The following is a 21,413-nucleotide window of genomic DNA, read 5'->3' on the forward strand; positions in this document are numbered from 1 at the left end:
TGACCTACTAGGCCACTCCAAGACCAAGACACCAATCCTCTTCTTACTGTTGAGATCATCATCATCATTACTGTTTTACCAAGGTCTTCACTACTGCTTCACTATCAAGGTCATCACTGAGATTGTTGCAACATCTTTATGGAAGACTTTACCATAATAATGAGATCATCATAGTTGCTCCACTTATATCCTTGTTGCACTCTCACTGAGATCATCTTCATGTCAACGAGGTCTCTATATTGTATGAGAGTTGTACCAAGATATATGATACCACCTTACTAAAATCAGGACTATGTCTAGTATCCCAAGAATGCATCACTGTGGGATCTTCAAACTTCTTCTTATTATCATTATGCCGAGACTGCTGAGACATGACCCTTCTCCTAATCCGAAACACTATACTATTCCTTCATCCGAGATTCCTGTAACCCTGAACTAGGCCGAGACTGCAGAGAAGTATGTGAGAAGATCACTATAGTTGTCACCGACATTTCATAGGTATGTCGAGGTTCTATCATCATCCGAAGTTGCAGACACTTGTCCAAAATTCTGTCCAACTGTGGTGACTCTAGCTACGTATATATAGTTGTTAGTCTCCCATATTTGAGCCGACATGTCCACCGAAAGGTTGTGTCGTCATATGTGAGCCAACTTGACATTTATATTCATTTGCAGGTCGACATGACTGTGTTTTAGATCATTTAGCTTGTTGCCTTCTTCAAGAGGATTGTGCTTGTCTTGGAGGGTTGATCTAGACTAGGTTGACTCGTATAAATTACATATATGCTCAAGAAGAGCTCTTTAACATTTTCTTTGACTCTTTGACTTTCCTATAGCACTTCAACATGTGTTGCACCTATGTAATGAGCAAGAAACTCATTTTATAATTTACAAAATATAATATTTCTTTTCTTTTACAAGTACAAAGATCAAAATTACAATTATGAAGACCGAACCTAGTTACACTTTCTTCAACAAAGACTAGGTCAAATTACAAGAGAGGTGCGATGTCCCATCAAATAGTTTCAATTTACAATTAAGGAGGGGCAATTTGGCCTTAGAGTACAATGTTCCCTTGGATCTTGGCTTGATTTGACTTGAAGCAAAATTAGTAAGGCTTGGAACACTTAATGACCTCCTAAAATGGGTCAATGTTCCTCTATTTTGACTTGGACATCCTCCAACAACTAGGAAAGGCAGATGACATCTCTTCTTTTGCTCCATAACTTGCTTGATGTGTGCTTCAAGCCTGCAATTTGCTTGCTTTTGAGTTGAATTTGGTCAATTGAGTATCTTTGACTTGACATTTTGGTTGCTTAATATATGTGACACGTTGCCTCTTTTTACCTAACAGCGGCACCAAGGAAGAAAGCGACCACTTAAGAAGGTACCCCAAAGTTGGAAAAGGCACTTCTAAGAGGGTGTTTTGAGTGCTTTGACTTGGAGATGATTTGTTGACATGGAGGCTGTAATGATCCATTTCATTGCCTTGGACGATGTGGGACATTGTCATGGGGAGCTAAAATGCACCATGTACTAGAAGACTGCCATGAAAAATGATGGCCATAGCCAAAGAGTTGTGCATACATAAGAAGATGGTCTATGTGGGGAGCAAATAAGTGCACCAAAATAAAGGTAAAAGAGGCAAAAGCACAAAAAGTGACCACCTGTATAGGGCTAAAACAATACGTGTTACCATAAATCATGTGTCCTTATAGGCCCACCTCCATAAAGCCCACATACCAACCCAACAAATAAGAATGGGAAGGGAGTTACCACCCACCAAAGGGTTGTCAGCCAATGTTGCACGAAGCGGGAGCGAAGCGGAAGCGTTTTTTGGAAGCGGGGACGCCGAAGCGTCATTTTCCAAAAATCTAGGAAGCGAAGCGTCTGCGGAAGCGTCTGCTATATATATATATATATATATATATATTTTATTTTTTTGCATTTATACTCAAAACAAACATCCCAAATACCAAATTAATTGTAGAAGACATGAAAACATGCATATTTTTGCATAAATCAAGATAGATATAACATCCATTGTACATTAATGATCTAGAATCTAGATTCTTCTCCTCTTGTCTAGCCTTTGCCTCTACCTCGATTGTCTAGGGATATTAGTCAACATTGCCCAATTTTGATCAAACTACCTAATTCAAGACTTAAAATATGGTAGAAAAAGCTTAACATGTTTGATCGATGATTTTAACTTGATTGAAAGGTAATTTTTTGCTAAGGGCGTGCCGCGTGACAAAGGAGTTCAACAATTAACACCACCAACACCAGGGTACATATAGGGCTTGGTGCTCTTGATTAAATGCTAATCGCATACCTTCATACTTGATATAATCTAATGAAATGCCACAATCCCATTGATCCTGAATACCTGAAAACTGTTAAGTCTGCTGAATTTTGAATAGGATATGAAATTCTATTTTCTCCATATGAAGTCCAATGAGGCTGGAACCACTCTCAAACATTCTGAGTCATTTCATGGTAATGTTAAAAATTTAAGTAAAAGGATGAAAATGAAAAATAAAGGAGAATGTCACTTTTACTTTAAGAATTTAACATTACCATGAGGGAGCATCTGCTATATTTATATTTTTTTTTGCTTTCATTTGTCACCCTAACCCAAGGTGGACCCACCCCCAACAAGCAAACTCACCTAAAATTTAAAAAAAAATTGAAAAAAAAAAACGATTTTCTAAATGCTTTTCCGGAAGCTTTTCTGGAAGCGTACGGAAGCGTCTGGGAAGCGTCTGGGAAGCGCCTGGGAAGCGTTTGGGAAGCGTCGTACGAAGCGCGCTTCGGAGCTTCGGAAGCGCCAGCGCTTCCAAATTTCCAGGAAGCGTCTAAAAAAGCCGAAGCGGCGCTTCCGAATTTCGGAAGCGCGCTTCCGGCCAAGCTTCCTAGGCGCTTCCGTACGGGACGCGCTTCGGGGCTTGGAACCGGGGGGGGGGCGCTTCGTGCAACACTGTTGTCAGCAATGCCATAAAACTAGGCACCATGAGGATTAAGCTAGGAAGATTGGCCATTAACATCCACCATCGGTAATCTAGGATACACTTTCACATCATCATCCCACATGGCCTTACAAGGTTATAAATCGCACACATTTGGACATCTAAATGGCGTGGTCAGATGTTTAGGAGTATCCCTGCTGAAAGAGGAAAAGAGCTCACATTAAAGAAAAATCATTCAAGCATGGAAGCATTCCTTTACCCAGTAATTATGGCACAATGATTTTGAGGCCATTTCAAGCCACGATGTTTACATATTTTGTTTTATATATGTATTGCGCTTAGTGCCAATTCGTCATTATCACCCTTACATCCTATCTATAGAAGCAAACTTTGCATAATTTGTGTCTGATGGTTTGGATTGATATTGTTGTACATGACTTTACATATAAATTTTTAACATGTTTTCAGTCTTGACATTTAATTGGACATAATTTTGGATGGAATTCAAAGTTATATCAAATTTGCATTTTCAACGTCGATGCACACTTATATAAGTCACTTATTTCTCTTTGTTAAACATAATATCATATTTTTTTGCAATGGCATTTTTTTCCCAAAATTTATTGTTGCCAAATTTGAAAACAAACAATGTGACTAAGACTTTCTCGCTTCCTTGCAAAGAAAGATTTCACACTCTACACATAGCTACTATCCCAATCTACTCTCTAGACATAATAGTGTGTGACCCTCCCTTTTACGTGATTCATAATTTTAATGAACATTATGGTTCACCTTGATTCACACAAGATCAGTATTCTCTGTCGTGTTATCCACACATCTGTTTCATTTCTTTCCTCTCTGCATTTTACAGTGTTGTTGGCCTATTACCCACCACCTGTTGGTAGTGCATATGGGAGAAAAAATTTCTCCCATATATGGTCCTCAATCGGCAGCCAGTAGCTCCTTGTAGCCCCCAGATAGCTTGATGTGTCATTTTCTCTGCCACCTGAGCCATCCATGTGGTCCCTCGCCCATCTGTTATGAATGTATGTTTGAAAGTGGGACTCCTGACCCCAAAAGGTATGGCTTTTCATTGGTATAGTTGAGTAGTTTTCCTTACTTGTCATGGGCACTTTGGGACATAAATTGGTAGGGGGATTCGACGAAAAGAGAGGGTTAGGTTTGTATTCTTGTCTCCATTGCCCGATTTAGTGGTTACCCTTGTATCCTAATCTTGTGGGATCTCCTTCACTGGCCATAAGCTTTAGGGTTGGCACTACATGGGAAATCCCAATTTTGGTTGCGTGGTCCCACTTCCCGACACCACCTCATTACTCCCTTTCCACTCATTTGAGCCCCATTCATCTTTGTTCCCATCTGGGTCCACATGTGTCCAATGGTTCCACACAAGGTTAGCCTCCCCCCCTTGTCCACACCTTGGGTCAGGCCTGGAATGATGACTCGAAGGTTGATGCAACTAAAAATAAAATAAAAAACATAATTTGGTCACTCTCAATAGGAAATGTACCCAAAAAAACAAAAGATGTTCGGGACATGCAAATTTAGCACGTGGGCAAAAGCCAAACATGAGCTCTACCCCTTATCTATGGCCATCACCCTAGTTCCTATGGGCCCTAGATGAGCCCCTTCCATCATTAAGGAACCCATGATTGTCCCAACCCCTGGTGGGCAATGAACTGCCCCACCTCAAGGGGGTATCCACTGCTACATATTACACATCATGCTCTCCATTCCCTGGAGCCCTGAGCAGTTATGAAGAAAAATCAATCAAAGGCAAAAGGCATATGAAGAAGGGTGGAAATGTGAGAAACCAGTTACCCAATTCGTACTACAACAAACTAATAATATTTCACCTAATTATTAAATTACTTGAACAAGTTACTTGCAGTTTTCTACGGCAAATATTGAAATACATACACTGTAGGCCACACAAAATAAAATATTGCGGAAACTAAACACTACACTGGAGAGAAATAAACACACACATATACACAGTTGTTTTTGGACAATGTCCCCGGAAAAACCAAACTTGGGAAAACCGCTGCAGCAATTGAGGGTTTTAATTATTATGCAATAGTAAATTTGAGTACAAATCATTGAATGCCCAAACTGGCTATCTGATACAGAGAAATGCTGGCAAAAAGTTAGTGAGAAAACTCTCACACTGATCTGGGAGATCCGACTCTGATCAGGGGCTAGCTGACTGGCCCCACGTTGCCATTGTGCGGCTTCTGCGTCAATCCTATGCAGATTTGCATCGCACTGGTTGGGCTCTGTTTCAATCCCTCTGCTGACCTCTTGTTGTCTAGAAATTCGACCTCCTGGCCCTCCAGTCTCACACCTCGACTTCTGGCACTGAATCTCATCTCTCCTAGCTAGAATTTGAACTCCCTCTGAAGCTCTGCGCTGCCTCTACGTGGCACTACGTGCCTCACAGAACTGCTCCCTGCCTTCTCTGCTTTCTCTGCCTTGCACTCCCCGAATCTGGAAAAAATCCTTTGGTCTACTATCCCTGCCCCTCTCTCACTGCTTCGACTTTACTGAATCACTTCCGGCAACTCACAGCTACTACTCGGGTAATCGATTCTCTAGCAAAATCGAACTACTCAAGTGTCTTTCTCCAACCACATCAAACTCCTTATAATCTCTCGTTGGGGCTCCAACAGTCAGGATTGAAACATAATCGATGCCTAAGATTAACTTGGAGTTGATCCTCGTCTTCTTCTAGAAGATTCACACTTGATTTAATTAATACCCTTTAATTAACTAGATTTCCTAAGTTTAGACTTAGGAAACCATTTTAAAAAGTTAATTATTTTAATTAAATCATCCTTAGGGGGAATTTCCAGAAATGATTTCTGGGTTTTGGAGAATGCGTGTATCTTAGCCTCTCTGCAAAATTTCAAGGCTAGAGCACATCTGATGCTACAAAATCAACAGAAAAAACAAAGGCTGAGGTAACTCACGTACAACGATTTGCTCCCTCCTACACTCATATACCCAGGTGTGGGCTTCTCGTACTATATCTACCGTTGCACCTTAACATGTGGTCTAGATGATTACCCTGATCCCCATTCCATTCCATTATTTTATCATTTTCCATGTAGGTTTTAACCCTGTACAGAAATTAATTGTAGACAAATTCTAAAAAATAGAAAATAAACAATGACGAGAATATAAAACAAATACACAGAGATTTCCCCTAGATCCTAAAATCAGGACCACTAGAACATAACCCCAATCCATTAACCCTGGGTTAAAACATAACTGTAGTTCCCTTGACCAAATCTACAAAATATCATGGGCAGAAAACCATCATGCCCAAAACCATGTGCAATACCCTTGCACAAAACCATAGGTAGGTCCGCCCACCTAATATAGGGACCAAAAAAAATTCCCAAGGCGCTACCTCAAACCCCGTGCAGGGGGGTCGTAGCCCCCTGTGACCCCCCTACTGCACCCGACACAACAAATAGGGGGGGCCGCCCCCCCCTGCGTGTGACTAGTCATGGAAAGAATATAACACACACCCAACATTCTCCCACTTGTTTTCTTTTCCACACAGGGGGTCACAAGAGAGCTTAGTCATTGGTCCAACCCTACAATGCCCATTGTTTCTCTACACCAAGAAAACTTCTTAGTGCTCACAGACTTCGTCAATGCATCTGCAACATTCTTCAAAGTGTCCACCTTTACCAGCAACACCTTTTTGTCCTCAACCATATCCCTCACAAAGTGATACTGAACATCAATGTGCTTTGTCTTTGAATGATAAGAAGGGTTCTTTGCCAAGAAAATTGCACTTTGGCTATCACAGTCTATCCTTATAGCTTGATGTACTAACTCCATGCATGAACATAATCTCTACAACCAAACTGCTTCCTTGCTTGCATGAGTGGCTACCATGTATCCTGCCTCTATAGTTGAAAGTGCCACTACAGACTAGTCGTGGAAAGAATATAACACACGCCCAACATGCCACCTACCACTTAAAGGGTGTACCATGGACATGCCACACTCTGTAGAGGTTGAAACCACCTAGGAGGGTCCTTGGTTAACCCCCTATTGAGTTTGGAGACACTTGTACATGCCAAACCCACTATGGAAGGGCATGCCAACATGAAGTGCCCCATTGATCCCATGACATGTAAGCATTATTACTTGATTATTTTAATGATTTGTTGTATTGGAGGGCAAGGGGACGCATTGGATCTTATGCAGGAATTGCAGGTGGGTCTTCATTTAGGGCTTGGTCTCCCTATACGGGGTCCTAGCCCTCTAGAAGGCCACAATGGCACTTGTAGAGTGAGCGTTGAGAGCCATGGGCGTCCACCATAGCAAATGTTACTTCATGGATCCCCAGCAGTGTTTATTGATCGCTCGTGTTCCACCTTTTGGATGAGGATGATGCACCTAGTCCACCATGGCCATCTGACTCCAAGTTGTACCATACACTTGGCAGATGTGTTAGAAAATCAGAAAGGTAGAAAGATTTTCTTATTATTGATAATTATCTGTGATGTTTCTTGTTATTACGATTTTTTATATCTTCTTTCTTTTAGTTCATCAAGCAATTATCAAAGCAACAACACATAACACAATAAATACCAGATGTAAGCACTTTGCTAGGGAAAAACCCCCCTCGAGGGGAAAACCAAGTAAAGAAATTCTTCCTTTCAATAGTATTCTTTGAGACTCTTCATCCTAGACCAAGACCAAACCTTCCCTCCACACCAAGTTAGCCTCCCAGAATTTCGACCCCTTTCCAGTAACTTCGACTAGGCAACAGCTTCCGACAACAGTGAAACTTGGAAGACTTCGATCTCCCAATCCAGGGCACAAAACAAAGAGAGAGAGGCACCAAATTTTCGATTTTTCCTTTCTCCTTAGACTTTCCCAAACTCGCACTTACTTCGGCTTCCCAGCAACAGACTTTGCACTTTTCCCAACTACAAGAGATATCAAACTTCTTGTGAGAGTGTGTTCCAAATGAATTCGATGTGCTTGTATTTATAAGCTCCATGTGAGGTCGAATTAGTGTCCTTAGGCCAACTTGATCTTCTTCTAGGCATACTTGGTGTCGAGGACACATAATTATATTTGACTCAATACTTAACCTTTTTACATGATTCAAAAGCCCAAGAAGGGTCTCCTTAAAAGTACAATGACGTTATTGACTCAGAATAAATCCTAGAAGTCCTCAATGGGGACTTTGACCTAAAACAACGTGACCCAAGCATCAAACCCATGCTTTAATAAGTCACAATAATAATAATAATAATTCTTTTCTTTATTCTTTTGACAAGTACATTACATGATGACTCAAATACATTAAATGAAGACCGAACCTAGCTACATTTTCCGACACTCCCTCTTAACTAGGGAGGTATGCATCATATACAAGTACAATGGAAAATCTCAAACAATATGAAAAATGAAGAACTCTAGGCATCGCAATGCCATGGACTAGATTCCTAACCAGGGCAACCTATCCATTGGTCTCTCAATAATTTAGGCACCACAATGCCACGGACTAGATTCCTAACCAAGGCAATCTATCCATTGGTCTCTCAACAATTTAGGCACCGCAATGCCATGGAGTAGATTCCTAACCAGAGCAATCTATCCAAGTGGGAATAAGGTGGACTCAAGATTTCAGCCCCTCTAGGTACCATCAGGGTTACTTGCTAACCACCAACCCAAAAATCCAAGTGTGTATCCAAAAACAGAGCTCTATAATCAACACCACCTTTCCAACTTTGGGACCTAGACATCAACACAAAGTGTTGGCCAGATGTCTTCCCAGGGAATGCTTCACAAAGCCTCAACTCTCCTAGATCCAACAGATCAAGGATAACCAACCTCTCCCAATCAAATTGATTGGTAACCAGCATGCTATCAAAACCTTCGAGAGATTTACCTGTACAAACACAACCACAATCAATAACATACTTTCATATGTACACAATCAAATACAAACCTTTGGGGTCGTTCTAGATGTTGCTTCTCAACTCAATAGGACTATCAACTGAATCTTTGACAAAAGATTCCTCAATCATATGCTTTCCTACTTCTCATGCAGCAACATATCCTCCAAAATTCATTCTTCAATCAAAACCAAGCTATACCCTCCCTCTCAACCAGGGAGCATCTTATTATCCAGACTCCCTCTTAATCTTAGGGAGATCTCTTATATTCATGCTTCCTTGGGAGATTAGCTTCTTCTTTTCGTCACTGGAGAACCTTTTGTGACTTCCAACCATTTCATCAGATTATCATCATCCTCATCATGCTTATCATATCAACGAGCATCTTCACCATATTGAAGATTTTGTACCTGCACAACTTAGATAGCAAGTACAACCAAGTCTATAGAAGCATGAAGTTAGCCATATCAGAATCACGGAAGCATTTCAACTTTATACATATCAGATACCCAGACTTAATTACAAACAAGAGACATATACTCTTCAACATCTTGCTAGGGACTTTGTCATAAACCCTAGACTATAACATAATCAACTTTCATTACATCTAGAGTTTCAATGTCATACCTTACTACAACATATAGAAAGCCCTAGAAACAATTTAGGCAAATATAAAGCATCTAACAACTTTTCAAAATTCATATGTTAGACTTCTCACTAGGGTTTCATACAAATCCTAGATTTCATACAAAGGAAACAATCAAAAACAATCACAGCTTAGTCATTAACATGACCAACTTCCCCGAGGGTTAGTTGCAAACCCTAGATTTCTAATCAACCATCAATCCCAACCAAAACTCAAATTTCAACAATCTTACACAAATCTCAAATTATCATATTGTCATCTTACATCAGAGATTTTTACCTCTACTAGGTTCAACTCCAAAACCCAGGAATTTCATTTTCACAATCTCAACAATAGGTCTCAGATTGTTATATCACACATACTAGAGAACTTAACTACCACTAAGGTTTAGCTGCAAAACCCTAGATTTCCAAATATCATCATCCTAGAATCTCAGACAAGGACTTCCATTAAATGCTAAGACTTATGACCATTAATAACTAGGTCAACACACATATCTAGGAATTCATCAGTATATCATAAGCACATCATATGTCAGACATCATTAATACATTAGACATATGCTTAACCTAGACCAAGCTAGGGTTTCAACCAAATGAACACGTCTATATATACCTAGGGTTTCATCATCATGCAAAGGAATTTCATATCATGTGTTAGTCAAACCCAACTTCACAAAATATCAAAAAGAGTTAGACATACGACAAACTTGATTAAAATAGGGATTGATCAGACAAACACACACATACCAAGGAAATCATTTCTAAGACATTATCAGGGTCTTGCTTACGCATTCCACCAAACCCTAATGAGTTAGGGTTTCAATATAGGAACATAGCAAACCCAAAAATTACCAAAACTTCAAAGGTTCGTGATTTTAGACCTTATCAGTCAATCCTAACAAATTAGGTTTTCCTGATCATACCAAAATCCCAAAAGTGACATCATTAATAAAACTCCAAACATCATTTCACAATATCCTTAAGCAGTTTAGGGTTTCAATCATTCACATTAGCATACCCTTACATTAGTGTTTTCCGGAACCTATCTAGCGTTCTACAAAATCAGTTAAGAATATGAGTGGGGTGGGTAGATTTATCAAGTGATGAATCACCCAAAACAAGAATCATTATGATTCAATATAGCTAGACATAACAATGTTAGTAATAGATAAATATTTAATATAAAGAAATCGATGTATTATAGTTTAAGGCATACCTTTGTTTCTTGACTAACCTTTCCTTGGGTGGCTTTCTTCCATACTTCTTGAGGATATAGTAGATGTCTTCCTAGTCAAGACAATAGAGGATGAATGGTGATTAGTATTAATATAATCAAAACTTCAACAAGTACATGAAACCAAAAACTGAAAGAAGATGAGATACTTATCTTTGGGAGTTTGTTGGGGGCTCCCTTCAAAGCTTGATGGATACCTACAAGCTTATAAAAACAATAAAAATGTATTTTCCAAAATATGTTAAAAACATATAAAACAAGATATCTAAAGCTACAAGCAAAGGACTTAGTAGTGTAAGTCCCTAATTTCAGATTCTCCATGCTTGACTTTCTTTGGGTCTCCTTCAGCAAAGTTGGCTTGATCTCTTTCTCTATTTTTGTTTCTTGGATTGTCGGGACAATCACTATTGTAGTGACCCTCCTTATGGCATTGATAACATTCTATCTTAGACATATCAACTTTCTTCCTTGCTCCTTTCGATTTCCTTCCTTCGTGTCGAGCAATGTAGGCATTTGACACTACTTCAGTATTGGCGACTAATGAGATATTTAATTCTTCTTGACTGCAGACAGTCCATAGTTCTTCAAAAGTGAGGGCTTCCTTCCAACTGTTGAGATCTGCAACAAATGCACCCCAAGAGGGTGGCAATCCTAATAGGGCAGTGATCACGAGTTCTTTATCTGGACCAATTTCGTTAATGGTCAAAAGATCATCCTTGATTCTTGCTATCTTCACAAAGAAGGATGCCATTGTGTCTTCTTGAGTAATCTTTGGGGTCCTTAACTCATTCTTCAAACTAGCTACTTGACTAATGTTCTTAATAGTAAATAACTTTGACAAGGCTTCATACATTTCCTGAGCATGATCAATGTTAGCTATGAATGGGACAAGGTTGTCCTCTATTCCATCTACCATCAGAGTCATGGCCACCAATTCTAGTTTCCTGAATTTCACTGTCATCATCACTGAAACCCTCTGTAGGCTTCTTTACTTTTCCTTTGACCAAGTCTAGTACCTTGTTCTTTTCAAAGATGAGGTCAATCCTCTTCTTCCAGGACGTGAAGTTAGAGGTTCCTTCAAGTTTATTCTCTCCCTTGATTGTGTTAGACATCTTCCTTGAATATAGTAGATTCCTTCCTTGAGATAATCATTTTGAATGGTTCCTCGATCAAGTGCTTGAGACTGCCTTTTTCTTCCTTCTTTACCAAAGCTCTAATACCATTTTAGAAAATCAAAAACGCAAAAATATTTGTGAAACTTCTTGTTATTACGATTCTTTATATCTTCTTTCCTTTAGTTCATCAAGCAATTATCAAAGCAACAACACATAAAAAATAGACACTAGATGTAGGCACTATGTCAGGGCAAAACCCCCCTCGTCAGGAAAACCCAGTGAAGAAATTCTTCCTTTCAATAATATTCTTTGAGACTCTTCATCCTAGACCAAGACAAGACCTTCCCTCCACACCAAGTCAGCCTCCCAGAATTTCGACCCCTTTCTAGCAACTTCGATTAGGAAGTAGCTTCCGACAACTGGCAGCTTCTGACAACAGTGAAACTTGGAAGACTTCAATCTCCCAATCCAGGGCACGAAATAGAGAGAGAGAGACTCCAAAATTTCGATTTTTCCATTCTCCTTAGACTTCCCCAAACTTGCACTTACTTTGGCTTCCCAGCAACAAACATCGTACTTTTCCCAAATACAAGAGATATCAAACTTCTTGTGAGAAAGTGTGTTCCAAATGAATTTGATGTGCTTGTATTTATAGGCTCCATGTGAGGTCGAATTAGTGTCCTTAGGCCGACTTGTTATTCTTCTAGGCCGACTTAGTGTGGAGGATACATAAATTATATTTGACTCGATACTTAACCTTTTTACATGATTCAAAAGCCCAAGAAGGGTCTCTTTAAAAGTACAATGACTCTATTGACTCAGAATAAATCCTAGAAGTCCTCAATGGGGACTTTGACCTAAAACATGGTGACCCAAGCATGAAACCATTACTTTAATAAGTCACAATAATAATAATAATAATTATTTTGACAAGTACATTACATGATGACTCAAATACATTAAATGAAGAACAAACCTAGTTACATTTTCCAACAAGATGTTCCAGGATGCCTCCCGCTGCAAAAGGAGTGCTTATGCAATTACTCCAACCCTTATAGATGGCCTACATGCATATTTGATCAGTTTGGAGACCCATGAGGATACACCTGTGCCCCCACACCCACTTGGGGGCACCACAAGTTCTTACTTGGAAAACAAGGGGCCAACCCCTTGTCCACTATGTTTGGAGTCCATTTCTACATCATGGCACCCCTTGGACTTCATTGGGCCTCCTCAAAAGCTCAACCACTCACTTTGTTGATAATTCAACCCTCTTGAGAGGTTTATCTTTACAATATTGAGCTATTTGGTGGGCTTGTCACCAAAAGTTTTGTTATTATGCACATTATTTTATTTTAGGGGCTAAATTAGGCCAAATTAGCTAAACCAAATTCATTAGAAAGTGTATAAATAGAAGTGAGATGAATCATTTTGATCATCATCACTTGGATTGGATCTCTCTCTTGTGAGATTTTCGCCATCTTTCTTAGAGGACGAATTTGGATGAATGGATGAATTTTGATGTTTGGATCCCTTTCATTTTTTCTTGGAGCTTCACTATTGGCATATAATGATGATTGGATATACTCTTTCTTACATGTAAGTATTCTTTTAATGCTATTCTTGTTATTTTCTTATATCACATGCATGTTGCCAGGGATTTTCGCTATATTAGGCTGAAATTTACTACTTTTCTTATGCGAAATTGTGGAAATTTGTTCTTTTATAGCGTTGCGTTATGTCATGGACCATGTATGAATGAATGAGTATTCCTAGAGATATTTTGCCAAAATTTTATTTTTGCTAAGTCTTTATATATTGCAAATTGAAGTATAAAGACCTTGAAGCAATTGTTCTCATGCCCTAATGCCATGTGAAATTGTTCTAGAGGCCTCCCTGACTAAGTGAATCTACTGAACGCATTGGAATCTCCTTGACTCCATCTCCCCAAAGGATTAGACATTGATCCTCCATTGGTGTTCACTCAAAAGCATATATTTATCACCTTTCTCTCTTCCTTTCTAGGCCTAGTCCCCGTAGGTAATAACCTAGGGCATCAAATTTCTCACGATTCACCCATCAAAAAAATTCGATCTCTTGCCCTCTATTCCGTTGTTGTGTCTCCTAGCAGCCATCGAAATTTGAATCAATTCCGACGGTGGGATCTTGAGATATATCAAGCCCTAGCTCTGAGATCGATTCTTGCCCTCGGTTTCCCTTGGCTAGTGACCTCATTAGGATCATTGCATCAAAATTATTGAAAATTTCAAATTTGATCCCTTTCTCCCCCTCAATTAGCTCAAGCATACCCCTGATTGATCAACTCCACCCCCTTGACCTAATTTTGGGTCCACTTGGTCCTGTATGGTCCCACAACTTATTGAAGCTAATCTCACGAAGACCACTTAGCAACCAAGTTTTCGAAAGGATTTCTAGGACTAGGTATCCCCTTTACAAGTCTTATTCACAAACCCCAGCCCTTGAAATCCCCTTGGCCCTTCTTAGAGAGCCTTGAACCTTGCTTCTCAAGCAAGCAAACCATAAAATTGAGTCTCTCTTGTGAATAGGCCTTAGGAATCACTCCTTATTCTTATATTGACTCATTCATTTAGTGATTCCCTTTATACCCAGTGTCCTCCCATCAGTGAAAGTCTGTGAAGAGCAGGGACCTTTAGCTGAGGTGACAATGGGTTATCGCCCCATTGTTGCCCTTGACCTAGTAGTTGCCCTTTTAGGATCCTTGCCTAGGACCCCTACTAGTTTGAGCGCTAACAGGTGTTGATTTTTGGTAGCATCAGATGTGCTCTAGCCATGAAAATCGGTGGAGAGGCTAAGGCACATGAAATCTCCAAGTCCCAAAAACTGTTTGGGGAAATTCCACCCAGATGGAGAGATATTAAAATAATTAATATTTTTAATGGGGTTCCTAAGTCTAAACTTAGGAAAATTAAAATATTAATGTGCATTAATATAATAAGGGTGAGAAAGTTCTAAGTAACGAGGATCAAGCCAAATCTAATCTTAGCCGTTGACTAGGGACTTAGTCTCGGCTGTTGAATTGTCAACAGGAAAAGTATAAGAGGAGGCTTGAGGGTTAGTTGGAGACGCACCAAGTTGATCAGTCAATTCGATTTTTTGGGGCAGAGTTTGCTGAGAAATCGAACTAGTGATTTATTGCAGCGAGGGGTAGTTCGACAGAAGTTCAAGAATACATATCAGAGAGGCAGAGAAAGTGTCGGAGAGACAACGCAGAGGGCCAAGAAGCTGACACAAAGGGCCAAGAGGCTGACGCAGAGGTAACAAAGGTTGCGCAAAGGACTACAGAGCTGACACTAGGTTGTAGAGGCAACGCTGATGAATTTTCATGGGGCAGACTAAGAGCTGGTTAGATGACGCAGAGTTGTAGAGGGTGACGCAGTCCCTGGAGGGTGACGCAGTTCGTGAAGGTAGCTTGGAGCAGTTTTTGTTGTCCAGCTAAGGGAATAGTCAAAGTTGTTATGGGACCAATCATCTGGTTGTTGATTAGTCTGAATATCTGTCTCCAAGGAGAAGTACTTCTACCAAGGAAAACCTCTGAAGGGTGAGCCATTTTTGGCACCCTTTGTATTCAGAAAACTGCATAATAATAAAACCCTCATATATGCTGCACCGATTTCCCCACATTGGGTCTTTCTAGAGACGATTGTCCAAAAATAACGATGTCCCTTGTGTTGTATCAATTTATTTCAGTTGCTGATCTGTATATGTGTGAAGGTTGCATTTGTGTTTATTTCAGTATTTATATTTATAAATAACTTGTTAATGGAAAGAACAAGTAGGAGATAATAAACCAGATAATGCAGTAGGGATTTCTGATGTGTCAGACTTATAAATTTTCACATGGTATCAGAGGATTGTTGATCACAGGAGGATTGAAGACACCAGCAGAAATCTGAAAATTGCAGCAAAAGCAGTTGTCTAGAGAGACAACACTGTTCCTGAGCAAAAGCAGCAAAGAAGAAGTGATGCAGAGCCTGCATCATCATTTTGAGCCAAGGAAAGCGCCAACGCAGAGGTAGAAGAGGCTCACGAAGATCCACGTCATCCTGCTCAGCCAAGTAAGATTGACACAGTTGGTCAGAGGGGCAGATTCAGCTTTTGCTGGGATTGCGCAGAGCTTGAAAGGCTCAGTTTCTTCAGTTGTTGGGGCTTGGGGAGCTGTGAGCAGATTGTGATTTGAGGAGTTGGTGGGACGTTTCTATCGATATAGAACAGTGTCTAAGGAGAAGGAACCAAGGTAGAGGGAATTACGACCTCGACAGATTTCTAGCCAAGGAATCCAGATCTATGTTGCAGCAGCAAAGGAGGATTGGAGAGGAGTAGTTCGACAGGTGGCAAGAGGATCTCCAAGAGGGAAGTCGAGACTCAGAAGGAGTCTAGAAAAGGAGCAGAGATGGCAGTCAATGGATTGAGGGATCAGGACAAATTGGACGGAGCTTCCAATTTTGTCATCTGGAAGGTCAGGATCCTGGCAATCCTGGACAAGTTCACATCAAGGACTATGCCTTGAAAACCGTAGTTGTCCCAGTTGACCCGAATGATATTGAGAAGTATGAGGAGGCCAAGGCGAAGGAAAAATGCTTGTTCTAGACGGGGTCAAAGATCATGTCATACGACATATTGCTGAGAAGAACACAGCAAGGGAGATGTGGGAGGCGCTGACCACCTTATACTAGGGCTCTTCCGTGCAGCGGAAGATGCTATTGGAGAATCAGTTGCGGTCATATCAGATGCAAAAGGGAGAGAAGATAGATCCATTCCTTCTCAAGTTGTAGGAAATTCGCGAGTAGCGTACTTCCGTGGGGTCTACACCGGATCCAAAATTTATGGTCAGGACCGCCTTGAATGCAATCTCCGAGGAGTGAGAGACATTTGTCCAAAGTATTTTGGGCGGGGCTACACTTCCCAGTTGGGAGGAGATGTGGGTAGCTCTTCGCTAGGAAGAGATAAGGAGGATGACCAAGGCAAGGAGTAGTGGCAAGGGAGGTCGAATCAAGAAAGAGGAGGAGGAGGATGCAGCTCTAGCATTTGCAGGACAGCAAGGGAAGAGGAAGAAAAAGGACATCTCCAAGGTTAAGTGTTTCCATTGTGGGGAGCTGGGACATTATGCATCCCAATGTCCCAGGAAGAAAAACAAGGGAGAGGCTTCTGATTCAAAGGAAGCTCCAGCTAAGGCAAAAAAAGAGGTCGAGACTGGTGACGATTGTGCCATGAGTGCTCATGCACCTCTAGAGAAGAGGTGGGGAGACATTGAGTTGTAGTCAGGAGGACTACATACTAGGGGCAGGATCCTTGAGGTGCCCAAACTCTTGGATCACATCCGGCTACAGGAGCCCTTAATGACAGTAGCATGATGACAAATGTCGGGTGGATTAAAGTGCGGTGGAGCAACAAGGCAAGGCTAGAGTGCAGAAGTTTGTAGCAGCGCAGCAGAGGTTGCAGCAGTGCGAGGGGCACGAAGGTGTTTGTAGCAACGCAGTGGCAACAGAGAGAGCACGGGTTAACAGCAGAGGCAGCTTCAACATCACGAGGCTTCCAGACTGACTAGGATGTCAGTATTTGGGGGAAGTCAGTTACCTACTTCTCGATAACTGAGTTGCAGTACAGCAGTTAGCAGTGACAGTGCTAGGGGCAGCATGCGCAGCATGTTGAGAGGCAGCTACAGTACAAATGTAGCAGTGGCAGTGGCAGTGTCATGGGTAGCAGTACAGGAAGGAGCATTGCAAGGGATGTGAGGCAGCAGTCCAAGCATCAGCGCAAGTACCGATGCAGAGAATCAGAGTGATGTTTCTTTGGTGAAGCATTACTAGAGCACATTCCTCGCTAAGAGGGATTGTTGATTTTTGGTAGCATCGGATGTGCTCTAGCCATGAAAATTAGTGGAGAGGCTAAGGCACATGAGATCTCCAAGACCCAAAAATCGTCTGGGAAAATTCCACCCGAATGGAGAGATATTAAAATAATTAATATTTTTAATGGGGTCCCTAAGTGACAAGTCTAAACTTAGGAAAAATAAAATATTAACGTGTATTACTATAATATGGGTGAGAAAGTTCTAAATAATGAGGATCAAGCCAAATATAATCTTAGTCATTGATTAGGGACTTAATATCGGCCGTTGAATCGTCAACAAGAAAAGTATAAGAGGCTTGAGGGTCAGTTGGAGACACACCAAGTTGATCAGTCAATTCGATTTTATGGGGCAGTGTTTGCTGAGAAATTGAACTAGTGATATGTTGCAGCGAGGGGCAGTTCGGCAGAAGGTCAAGAATACATATCAGAGAGGCAGAGAAAGTGTCGGAGAGACAGCACAGAGCCTAGGAAGGTTGACGCAGAGGTAGCCAGGACTGACGCAGAGGCTGAGGAGGCTAGCGCAGAAGACGCAGAGGACCAAGAAGCTGACGCAGAGGGCCAAAAGGCTGATGCAAAGACAACAGAGGCTACGCAGAGGGCTGCAAAGCTGACGTTGGGCTGTAGAGGCAGCACTGAGGAATTTTTGTGGGGCAGATTGAAAGTTGGTAAGTTGACGCAAAACCGTAGAGGGTGATGCAGTCCCTAGAGGGTGACACAGTTCTTGAGGGTAGCTTGGAGCAGCGTTCGCTGTCCAGCTAAGGGAACAGTCGAAGTTGTTGTGGGACCAAACATCCAATTGCTGATTAGCCGGAATATATGTCTCCAAGGAGAGGTACTTCTGCCAAAGAAAATCTCTTAAGGGTGAGCCATTTCTGGCACCCTAGTTGTATTCAGAAAACTGCATAATAATAAAACCCTCGTATTTGCTGCACTGGTTTTCTCGCATTGGGTTTTTCCGGGGACGATTGTCCAAAAATAACGGTGTCCCTTGTGTTGTCTCAGTTTATTTTAGTCTCTGAACTGTATATGTGTGAAGGCTGCATTTGTGTTTATTTCAGTATTTACATTTATAAATAACTTGTTAATGGAAAAAACAAGTAGGAGATAATAAACCAGATAATGCAGTAGGGATTTCTGATGTGTCAGACTTAGAAATTTTCACAACAGGGCCATTACATCATCCATTTAACAAGATAATTGTTACTGCTCTAGTGGATTCAGTCAAACAATGGTGAAGAGAATGAGCTCTCTCTGATGTACAGCAGAGGCCTTAAAATGGTCCCTAATGTACATTAAGACGAGGCAGTTATGTTGCAGGTGGCAATGACATGTTTTAAATATGTGAAACTGATTTAGCTACTTGATGACTCGATAGTTACTACATTCAGGGATAGATGTAGATTAGACTAGCATCAACACTAAAGCATACATATATCAGAGCATTGTTAATATTAACAGCAAATATTACAATTAGATAGGTTTGATCACATTTCCTGTACCTGAACAATTGATAGCAAGGAGTCCATTCCATCCAATGATGAGGCCCTGACTGGGACACCTATAACAGGAAGTGGGGTCATTGCAGCAACCATACCTGCCATGGAGCTCATGTTACTGATGACAGATTTCCAAATTCCTAATTCATTGAACCAGATTTAAAGCATCCATAATCTATTATTACATAGGCACAAGCATTCACTCACCAGGAAGATGTGCTGCACCACCTGCACCAGCAATGATGACCTTAACACCTCTTTCATGAGCCTGCTGAGCATATTCTACCATTCTTTCAGGTGTCCGATGGGCAGATACAATGGTTATCTGCAAAATCCAAGCTCAACTATTTGTCAAAGTGTGAAATCCCAGATCTCATTAACTGGGTTTTTCCCAATCTCTTTGACATTATACTTTGATTTCAAAATTTATATAAAATGGTATATGTAATAGCCAACCTCATATGGAACCTGAAATGACTCAAGAACCTCTGCGGCAGCCTTCATAACAGGGAGATCAGAATCTGAACCCATTATAATGCTAACATGTGAAATGCCTGTGCCAAATTTTTTGGAATTAGAGGAAAGACAAGAAACTACATCTAAATAGTAAACATTCAAACAACAATAACAAACAGGCAGACATTTGAAATACAAGAGGAAGCAGAAGGCATTGAATTGGCTGCTGTTAGAAATCTTGTACTTTTGTGCATTCCATCAAAATTTTCAAACCTTACAACCCCAGTCAGGTTGACTCATTGTCCAAGAAGGTGAGAGAATTTCTGTGATAGGAAATCACGAAATCTTTGCTAGAGTTCTATCAGCACAAAAATTTGGTGAGGTCCATTCAAATAGATATAGATTTGAAAAGGTGAGACAAACCAATAAGAAAACAAGACATGCCTGGACCAACCTGGGCCAAAGTAAACAAACCAAATATAGGTTGAGCGTGCCTAAAGAGTGAATAGGAGGAAAATAGGCCATTTAATGCATGATCATGCATTAAGTAATTTTTGCATATTATGTATATGCTATAGATCAATCTTTGTGGTCCACCATCCATTTCATTCATGTGTCAAATTATTCTATCTTATTTTATCTACTTGTATATTTTGGTATTTGTCCTTCTCATGTGTTATGTAGATGGAAATCGATCCACTTTAGGAGCTCCAGAGTGGCAAATTTTAAGTTTAAATATCCCATAAAGACACAATTATAGGCTCAGTCTTCTGCTGGTGTAAATTTCTAGTCGCATTAGTTTTCAGCATAAAACATATTCATGCCTCAAACCCACAATGATTGTTGTTTTCTATGTTGAGAAGACCTACAGTAATGCAAGCAGTTCCAACAACCTGAATGTAGTGTCATAGCTTTGTGTCTTGTAATTATTTCATATGAATATTAATGTTGCATAAAACTCCTATGTACTATGAAGATAGTCTCCATTCATTATATGTTCATGCAATAATTTGATTATGCTTATCGGTCATTGTATCCAATCCACAAGAAATAACTGTTACAATAGGTTATTTCTAACAATATTCTATTAGCATGATACACAGTGGATAACTAGATCAGTTAACGAATTTTTCATGCCATTTTATGTGTTCAAATAACACACATACACAATCAGAAAAAACCAACTCCGTAAATAAATATCTTTGACTCCAATGGTATTATATACTGTTTGATACATTCACGTTAAACACTACTGTTAGGAATTCTTGCTTTCAGAGGGTGCTGGTTTAAGAAGAATGAAGTTCATCCAACACCTTAATTTCTAATGCAAGAACTTACGGGGTAGTCAATGTGACCAGAGTCCATATGTATTTTCCTGAAAATGGTTCATGAGATAAGGATGTATATTATTTCACTCAGGTTAGTTTTCTCTCTGAAGTAAATATGTTTACTGCATTGGTTCATCATCACATAACAGCAAAAAACAAACAGTATAGCAATCGCATGCACAATCACATTAACATTACACCAAAAGCAAATCAAATTATCAATCACTCCCTTTCATAATTCATTAAATTCAATGCTGGCTGCCTCATAGAATACCAAGCAGTCGCTTTACAACATTCACTTTTCACATATTTCCAATCTTTCCTCCT

The 21,413-nt window shown here is 40.3% G+C and overlaps 1 protein-coding gene across 1 annotated transcript in view; it reads right to left on the reverse strand.

Annotated features, from left to right (window-relative positions):
• LOC149202175 (phosphoribosylaminoimidazole carboxylase, chloroplastic-like) overlaps positions 1-21,413 on the reverse strand; it is a 253,651-nt gene that overhangs the window by 57,179 nt on the left and 175,059 nt on the right. Inside the window, exons 12-14 of the mRNA XM_089403118.1 lie at positions 19,759-19,856; positions 19,510-19,627; positions 19,306-19,400 (exon numbers count right to left, since the gene is read on the reverse strand). Of these exons, the coding sequence (XP_089259244.1) occupies positions 19,306-19,400; positions 19,510-19,627; positions 19,759-19,856 (311 nt within the window). The remainder of the gene's footprint in view (positions 1-19,305; positions 19,401-19,509; positions 19,628-19,758; positions 19,857-21,413) is intronic.

Source organism: Pinus tabuliformis, chromosome 2_1 (assembly GCF_031772625.1).
Source record: "Pinus tabuliformis cultivar Carrire ecotype Pingquan chromosome 2_1, CPIR1, whole genome shotgun sequence".
NCBI classification, from domain to species: domain Eukaryota; kingdom Viridiplantae; phylum Streptophyta; class Pinopsida; order Pinales; family Pinaceae; genus Pinus; species Pinus tabuliformis.